This window comes from Manihot esculenta, chromosome 4 (assembly GCF_001659605.2).
Source record: "Manihot esculenta cultivar AM560-2 chromosome 4, M.esculenta_v8, whole genome shotgun sequence".
Classification (NCBI taxonomy): Eukaryota; Viridiplantae; Streptophyta; class Magnoliopsida; order Malpighiales; family Euphorbiaceae; genus Manihot; species Manihot esculenta.
Genome location: NC_035164.2, coordinates 4,861,568 through 4,871,278, shown reverse-complemented (window position 1 = coordinate 4,871,278; position 9,711 = coordinate 4,861,568). Strand labels below are relative to the sequence as shown.

The 9,711-nt window shown below is 33.7% G+C and overlaps 1 protein-coding gene across 5 annotated transcripts in view; it reads right to left on the bottom strand.

The window, feature by feature from the left end:
* Positions 1-997: 997 nt before the first annotated feature.
* Positions 998-9,711, bottom strand: part of LOC110613744 (DNA polymerase I) — a 34,975-nt gene continuing 26,261 nt past the window's right edge. For 4 of the 5 annotated variants that reach the window (XM_043955708.1, XM_043955709.1, XM_043955710.1 and 1 more), the window contains 3 exons: positions 7,909-7,953; positions 2,301-2,375; positions 998-1,412 (listed from right to left, as the gene is read on the bottom strand). In XM_043955708.1, the coding sequence (XP_043811643.1) occupies positions 1,293-1,412; positions 2,301-2,375; positions 7,909-7,953 (240 nt within the window). In that variant the 3' untranslated portion in view covers positions 998-1,292. Of the gene's footprint in view, positions 1,413-2,284; positions 2,376-7,908; positions 7,954-9,711 lie in introns of all 5 variants that reach the window. The other variant, XM_021755027.2, reaches the window with a different exon arrangement.

Below are 9,711 nucleotides of genomic sequence, written 5' to 3'. Positions count from 1 at the left end.
TTAAATTTAGCTGATTAGTTTTTTTTTCTTTTAATTTTCTTTTTATTCTATAAACTTGATTTAGGTTTTACTTATTCATGAACTTGTAATACCTAAATTATGAAAAAAAAGATTATATTTTTGGTTTTATTAAAATAGAAATGAAATTTATTGGAGTTTGAAGATCAAGTTCAAATTAATATTAGATTTAAGGATTAAGCTCTTGAAGTTTTGAATGTAGACCAAAAATTTGAGAAATCAAAGGATTGGCATGAAAGCTTTGAAAAGTTTAGAAGGTTGAATGGTAATTTTATAATTAAAAATTAAAAGAAAAAGAAAACAAAAGTGAATGGGAGAAAAGAAAAGAAAAAGAAAAAGAAAAAGGGAGAGAGGGAAAAGAAAGAGAAGAGAGGAAAAGAAAAGAAAGGGAAGGATGGAGGAGAAGGAGCGGGAGGAAGTTTAGAAGAGTTTACGTTTTGTTCATTAATTTTTTTGTTTTTTTTGGAAATCAAGCATAAAATCAATGAGTTTATTCTTAATTTATTTAATAAATAAGTTTAGTCAAGCTGAATTTTTATCCGAGTTAAGTTTTAAATGTCTTAAAAATAGCTCTATTGATTTACAATTTATTGATTTTTAGTTAAGATAATAAAATTTAAACTAAATAATATTAATTAAAATAATATTATTAATAAAATTTATATAGCAAAAATTCGATGAATTATATTGTTATTATTATTATTAAATTTATTGGATAAAAAAATAAAAATATTTTTATTATAATAAGCGTTAAGTTAATCATATTTAACAAAATGATCATTATAAGGAAAATATTATAATAAATTTTTTCTTTTTTACTTTTTTTTGCGCTATGAACAGTGCTTTAGGATGAATTATTATTCTTTCTATATGATTAAATTAAATATATTTTAAGGAAACATAAAAATATATAATTTATACAATTACTATTTTCTATTATAACTATATTCTAAATAAATATTTAATTATTTTTATCAAATTAAACTTTATTCAATGTATTTTAATAAGTAAATAATAAAAAATTATGATGTCATAGTAAATATTAAATTTTATGTCAACTTAACATGAAACGACAAGGAAAAATGATATTTTCAGCTTCATTTGGAATCAACCTTACGCAACAGCTTCACGTGGGGTTCCTCTTACAGCCACAATTGACACCAGTATTTCTCATTTGCTGGCTAAACTAAATGCCTATGATAGCTTAACCTAGTGTACAAAGAAAAAACTCTGCTGCAGCAGTTTTTGATTGCTTGAACTGACAACAAAATATATCACTGTGCTTCAAGCTTCTTCCATAAATAGAAAGCTCTTCTGATGATTGGATCTGCTGAAAATCCTTCAGCATAAGCACCGATAGCATTCAGAAGGCTCGTAAACTTCTCTCCATTGTCCTGCATCAGTCCAACCGAAACTATGAGAAGTTGCATCACAAAACTGAACAGAAAGAAACTGTTTTCTATTAAGACAAATAAAAATCCTTCATGCACGAATAGTTAGTTTCACGAGCTACATCCTTGAAGATTCATCTTGTATTCAAATGCGGCTAACTACAACTGTTTTCAAGGGTCAAAATTAATCGGTAAATGTGATATGATGAAATATTAGCATTACCATATTTAACTATTTGCCGGGACAGAGAATGTCAGAAAATTAGCAGCCAAAGCAACATAAACTTTTGGGAGATGAATGGTAAAAATATTGTATTATTTAGTAATACTCACAGCAGCATTTACAGATAGATTTACTATGGACTGTTTCACATTTCGGAAAGGATGAAAGGCCATAAACAAAAAAGGGAAGTAGCAGAAATGATTTTCGAGTTCACAAACCAAACATAACTATCAAGAGAACATCTGGACCAAATAGTACGAGACAGCACTCTTTCAAACCCTTTTATGGCAGGAGGCAAAAACGATTGGCACTATGAAGGGGATAGGATGAATAGCCTTTCAGGAAGTAATATTGCAACGTACTCTTTGTAATATTAGATAGGGAATGCTTGAGAATGCCGAAATGGGAAAAGTGAACTATGCAAGTAGAGAACAAGACCCAAATCATGCGATAAAGAGATCTTCCCATGAAAGCTCCGTGACCACCATGGAAATTGGAAAGTGCAGGTAATAGCAACAAGCTTCTTAGCCTTTCCAGCATCAATGGCACTACTATTATCAGCAATCGGAGTCTCAACATTCGAGCATTCATGTGAAGCAGACTATGGTAAGCAATTGCATTGCACATAATATAAATGAATTCAGATTCATACTTTTAATTGCACAAACCTCAGGCTTCTTAAATGTGAGATCCCCAATGGCAAATGGGACCATGTAGAACGGAAGATCTGAACGTAGCAGCGCCTGCGATAACAAAAATATTAATATACATCAAGCTAGTCCTTAAGCCTATGTAATTAAGCAATCCACTGGGCATGTAATAACAGCAATTATTTCATCCAAACATAAAGCAGGCTTGTAACAAGTCCAGCAAATGGATTGCCACACTTCATTGACTGTATTTTTCCAACCATTTGTTTGGGGGAAAAAAAGTGGTGAAAATGACTTACATGGGACACCAAACTTGGTTCATGATTATAAACCAACAATGCATTTAGCTAGATTTTATCTTCATTAACTTTCACAACAAACACAGCCTTACAAAAATGTAGGCAGAGCAAATAAACAGTAAGAAGGAGAGCAAAGTTATATGGAGAAATGTGGGCTGTAATTGTGGGGGAAGAACAAATGAGGATAAAGCAACATCAGTTAGGAAGAGGGAAAATAGTGATTAATGAAAGTAATAACATAGTTCAAAACTGTTAGAGTGTGAACATAATTTATATATAATTAAAGGAGATTGTAAAATTATAGACTAATTGATACTAATTAATTAATTGAGAATTTTTAGGAATTGTCTTAATAAGGTTTTGTAATCTGTATATACACACAAATTCAATAGAGAAAATATATAATTTTTCCACAAATCTATCTAATTACATTGTATCAAAGCCTTTTGGTTCGTTCTGAAAATCTGGGTTTCCTTTTCAAGGAAACTGTTTGCGTGGGTCATCTTTTCCGGTGATCTTTTTGTCTCACCAACACCCTGGCGAGGAGCGTAGGTGAGTTTTCGGCCGATCCTCAAAGACCGGCAACCGAGCGACACGCAAGTGACCTCCACGCACCATCCGAAATTTTTGTGGCAGCTTTCACAATCCGGCACGTGAGGGAACGTGACACCTCCGGCGAGCCTCCGATTCCTGTTCCAAGGTCGCCCAGTGGTTTTTGGCAGCTTTCCGCCGTCAGGTTTGTCATCTGATACCGTTGCAATTGGGTTTTTCCTTTCCTGCTCACAGATCAAGTTCTATTCTTGGGATTCAAGTCTGATTTTGGTTTTTTAATGTTGGATACAATTTTTTTGTAGCCTGATTTTGTGTCTTGAATCATTGAGAGAAGAGTTTGGTGAAGTGATTATTTTTTGCTAATATTGATTGAAATGGCGTTTGATTTTAAGTCTATGTCACTAAAAATTGTAAGAAACCATGAAACAAGAATCGAAGGACTGCTAATGTTGCTGCAACCAGCTCTTCCTCTCTGAAAACTATTCTCATCTTAGTTGAAGACTATGCTCGGTATCAAGATCTGTTGAGAGGGTCTACTCCAGTAACTACTAATACTAAATCAGGTAAAACTTGTCTTATCTCCTCTCACACAAGTAGGTCATTGATTCTAGTGCCACGAATCATATGACAGGTGATCCTCATACGTTTGCTAGCTTTCAATCACATAAAGCTCCTCACACAAGTAGGTTATTGATTCTAGTGCCACGGATCACATGACAGATAATCCTCATATCTTTGCCAGCTTTCGATCACATAAAACACCTTCTCTTGTTATCATAGCTGATGGGACAACTTATATTATTGAGGGTTCTAGTACTGTTAAGCCTATTCCTTCTATTATCCTATTTTTTGTATTAAGTTTACCAAATCTTGCATTTAACTTAATCTCTGTGAGTAAACTTACCAAAAACCTAAATTTTTGTCTCATTCTTCCCCAATCACTATCTCTTCTAGGATCTTATGACGAAACAGATTATTGGTAAAAAACATGTATCCAGTGGCCTCTACATTTTGGACGAGTGAGTGCCTCGTTCAGTTGCTTGTTTCAATATCGTCTCTCTACTCAAAACACATTGTCGATCAAGACATCCTTTTTGTTCAGTTTTGAAGAAGCTATGCTCTCAATTTCAAGAAGTATTTTCAATAGAATGTGAATTGAACCTCTTTAAATTCTAGAGTCAATAAACATGTTGAATTAGTTTATTTAGATGTTTGGGGGCCTTCTGTCACTTTTGTAGATATTTTTCTAGAATGACTTAGATTTATTTTATGAACATCATTATGAGGTTTTTTCTTAGGTATTTTCTTATTTTTATACTTTTTGTGCTGAAATCAATACTCAATTTAATGCTTATATGCACATTTTGCAAAGTGACAATGCTAAAGAAGATATGTCAGGCTCATTCCAAACTTATTTCAGACTTATATGACTCAATATGGTATTCTTCATCAATCATCATGTGTGGATACACCTGCTCAAAATGGGATTGCCGAAAGGAAGAATAGGTATCTTCTTGAGACTGCTCGTGTCCTGTTATTCCAAATGCAATTTCCTAAGTAATGCTGGGCTAACACTGTCTCTATCGCATGTTTTTTTATTAATCATATGCTCTCCTCGGTACCGAATGGAGATACTTCATATGGTGTACTCTTTCCTAATAAGTCATTGTTTCCATTAGAATTACATATTTTTTTGCAGTACTTGTTATGTTCAGGATGTCCAACCTAATGTGACTAAGTTTAATCCTAAAACTTAAAAGTGCATCTTCTTGGGATATTCTCCTTGCCAAAAGGGATATCAGTGTAACTCTCCAAACCTTAACAAATATTTAGTTTCAATTGCTGTGGACAAATATTTAGTTTCAATTGCTGTGGTCTTTCCTGAGAAACTCCCTTTCTTCTCTACAGCACAACCATCTATTGGTCAAGAGGAGAAAGATGAGTGGCTCATCTATAGGGTCACATAAGATAATGAGATCTCCACTAGTTTATCTTCTCCTCCACAACCCACTAAAGGGATTTCTTATAGTACACAGCCTTTTGCTAAACCGCTAATGGTTCAAGTTTACTCTAAAAGACTAATACCCAATCATACAAGTCCTGCACCAGAGTCTTCTTTGCTATCGGATCCACCATCAAGTGACCTTGACCTCCCCATTCTGAATGGCATATTACAATGCTTGAGGAGATCAACTGATCAAGGCTCTAGATGAAAATCATACTTAGAAGCTAGTGGATTTACAGCATGGCAAGAAGACTATGGGCTATACATGGGTGTTTGCCATCAAAATCAATCCAGATGATTCCATAGCGAGTCTCAAGGTCCGTCATGTCGCTAAAGGATACACACAAACCTATGGAGTTGACTATAAAGGACACACAAACCTAAGAAGTTAACTATTCTAAAACTTATTCCACTGTGGCCAAAATGATCTTGGTTCACTTATTCATTTTCTTAGTTGTTTCTTAGTATTGGCCTTTACACCGCCTCAATATCAAGAAAGTCTTTCTACATGGTGACCTCTAAGAGGAGGTATATATGGAGCAACCATCTAGGTTTGTTGCTCAGGGGGAGTATGGGAAATTATATCGTTTGAAGAAATTTTTGTATAATTTGAAGCAGAGTCCCGTGCTTGGTTTGGTAAGTTCAGTGAAGTTCAAAATTTTAGATTTGAAAAAAAAGGAAATGTGATCACTCAGTCTTTTATAGACATTCAGATGCTGGTATTATTCTCTTCTTGTGTATGTTGATATTGTCATTACAGAGAATGATAATGCAGGGTCTCTTCTCTCAAATCTTTATTGCATGTGAGTTTTCATACCAAAAACTTGGATTAGTTTAAGTATTTTTTGGGAGTAGAAGTATCGAGGAGTAAAAAGAAATTTTCTTGTCTAAAAGGAAGTATATCCTTGACTTGCAGAAGCTAGAAAGTTGGGAGCTAAACGCTATAGCACACAATGATTCTTAATGTATGTCTCACGATGAAGATCCCTATGATGACTCAGAGAGATACAGAAGGTTGGTTGAAAAATTGAACTATCTTACGGTGATGACCGAGCTAGATATTGCTTTTGTAGTAACCATTATAAGCCAGTTCATGTCTGCATCTACAGTTAAACATTGGGCCACTCTAGAACAAATTCTATATTATCTAAAGGACTTCTTGATTCGGTATACTCTACGGTGATCATTGACATATTACAGTTGAGTGTTTTTCAAATGTTGTTGAGCAGGTTCCAAAAATAATAGAAAGTCGACTACAAGCTACTGTATGTTTGTTGGGGGATACCTAATGTCTTGGAAAAGTAAGAAGCAAAATGTCGTATTTACATCCAGTGCCAAGTTAAAATACAGGACCATAGCTCAATTCACTTTTAGAGATTTTATGGATAAATCATTTGCTAAAAGTTAGTATAGATGTTGCATCACCCACGAAATTTTGGAATGATAATCAGGCTGCTCTCCACATTGTTTTCAATCCAGTATATCACAAATGAAAGCATATTAAAATTGATTGTCATTTCATTTGTGAGAAAATTCAAGAAAATTTAATTTCCACCGGTTATGTGTAGGTAAGAGAGCAAACCAAGGCTTTAAATGAGCCTCCAATAGAATATCTTTGTAACAAGTTAGGCATGACAAACATTTATGTTCCAACTTGAGGGGAGGGTTAGATTATGAACATAATTTGTACATAACTAAAGGAGATTGCAAAATTATAGGCTAATTGATACTAATTGATTGATTGAGGATTCTTAAGAGTTATCTTAATAAGATTTTATAATCTGCATATAAACACACTTATTCAATAGAGAAAATATACAATTTTTCCACAAATCTATTTTATTACAAAGACCATCACCATTTTTACCTATCCAATGACATCTATAAACTAATTGTTTAAGTCATCAACTCCATCTTGTATTCTCTTCATGAAAGTCCAAAACATGAACTTTCAATTAGACAAGCCTAACCAATGAAAATACAATCTTCATTACTTTAGAATTGCTTCTAGCCAAAACAAATGATAAAATTGAAAACAACCTGTCTTATTAGAAAAAAGGGGTGCTGTCATTTTTTTTGGTTGACGGGGCACTGAAGTGGTGGCTGGGTTGCCGAGGCTGGACAGCTAGCATGGAAAATATCATGGCTAGGATTTAATTGGTATTGAGTCCAAAACCAAAATATAAGAGAATGTCAGTACTTAAAATTGAACCCAATACCTACAGAGGTTCAAAAAAATGGATAGCTGACTATACTACAAGCATGTTAACCTTAACTTGTATTTTGAAATTATATTTATATCCGTTCATTCTGGGTTCACTAGAAATTCTTTTCCAACAAAACCGATTTTTTCTAAATTATAAAATCAAACCAATAATAAACTGAACCAAATTTTTTTATTAAATTTCGTTAGTTATTTGTGTTTGAACCAAATTCTGCTCTCCCCTATCCCTAGTAAGAAGAGTGAAATTGGACAGTCATTTACTGATCCTATAATGCATATAATACCCATGTTCCATTTGAAAATTCATCTGTCTAGGTCTATCCTACATCAAAAGGCATTCCAGATAGCATCTTTTGATATCAATTACAAAGAGGCTATATGTTGCTGCATTTTACTCTAATGCTCATTGGTACAATACAAGCCTTGGGTCATAGATCACAAATGCACAAGTAGATTAGCTTCACTAAGCTGTTTATTCACTTCAAGAAGCCTAAAAGTAAAAATCCATAAGAACAAACGTAAAATAGCAAGGCATACAAAAATTACCAAGTTCTTGCTTAAGATAGCCTGATCAGCATTTGCTTGCAAGGCCTGTAAGAAGATGGAAAGAGGCAGAGACAAACAAAATGATTTAGCAATATGAGGAAAAGGAAAAGGTAAAGCTATAGGAAAAATGCAAAAGGTATTTCTGTACTGATGTTAGTTAGTGAGAACTAAATAAGAGACAGGTATTTTCCCCAGAATTATAAAAGGCAGCAGGACATTTAACTTGTTTCATGATAGGTGTAATATCTCGTATGGAAAAAAAAAATATACATATGTTTTGATTTATTCATTCTCTGCCTAGAAAATTGCACAAACATATATCTAGTATCACTGTAACAACACTAAGAATAGGATAAGACACTGAGACTAGTACAATACTGTTGCAGCTGTATACAAGAATTTGTAGTTATAGCTTCAGGTGGTAACCCATTTACTATAAATCAAATATGGAAAGGGTTTTAATCATCAATAAACAACTCGAAGAAAATTTTAGCTGATTTTTTTACTTCAATCATAGAATATTAAGAAACCACCTTGCATAGTAACATATTAACATTGTGTTTAGCTAATAGGGTAGAAGGGAGAGAAAATGAGGGGATAGAAAAGTTATAGAACATTGCAGTGTTCTTTCTTTTATTGGAAGAGAGAATTGTGAAAGGAAAAATTAAAATTACACAGTAATTCTCACAAGATTAAAACATTGTTTACATGCACATGCACAAAATTTTCTAAGCCTGCAACTAAGGGGACATGAACACAATATGTGGCTACCTGCAGGATAACACTGAGTGAAAAGACAGACACACAGAAAGAGAATGAGGAGGTAATTTCATGGAATGCAAAGGCTAGATATAAGTTAGTTCTAAGAGGACAGGACATAATTTCATCATTTAATGAAGAAGAGCAGGACTTCTGTTTCCCTTTCTCTTCAATTTGACGAGGTTTTTGCAGGCCTATATAGGAAAGCATAGTGGATATTTTCTGTCGGTCACTTTCTCATTGTAGAAAAGTAATATTTGTTATCTTTTTTACAAAAGAGATTACAACATATTTATACATGAGAAACCATATCTAAAAAGGAAAGAAAATCAAACCTATGTTCATGCAATTTTTAAGATTAAGCAATTAACACATCTATCGATATTTATTTTCTATATTAACATATTTACTTCCTATAACCTATAACACTCTCCATCAAGTTGTAGCATAGATGTTAATCATGTCCAACTTGTTACACATATAATCAACCCGAGTCCTATTTAGAGCTTGAGTGAAGATATCTCCTAATTGTTCTCCAATTCTAATATGTCTAGTTGATATTATCTTTTGTTGGACCTTCTCATGAACAAAATGACAGTCAATCTCGATATGTTTAGTTCTCTCATGAAATACTGGATTAGAGACAATGTGGATAGCTGCTTGATTATCACACAACAACTTAGCAGACACCGAATTTGTGAATCCAACCTCTTCTAACAGTTGACGCATCCACAAGACTTCACATACGACTTGTGTCATGGCTTGATATTCAAATTCAACACTAGAACGAGAGACCATATTCTGCTTCTTTTTTCTCCATTAGACCAGGTTACCTCATACAAAAACACAATATCCCATGGTTGACCTCCTATCAACCTTCAAATCTGTCAATCAGCATCATAAAAACATTCAATATTTGAGTGCCCATGGTTACTATAGAAGAAGCCTCGTCCTGGAGCCCCTTTCAAGTAGCAAAGAATTTGTCCCACAGCATCCCACTTAAGCAACAGTAGGAGAAGACGTAAACTGACTTACCACACTCAC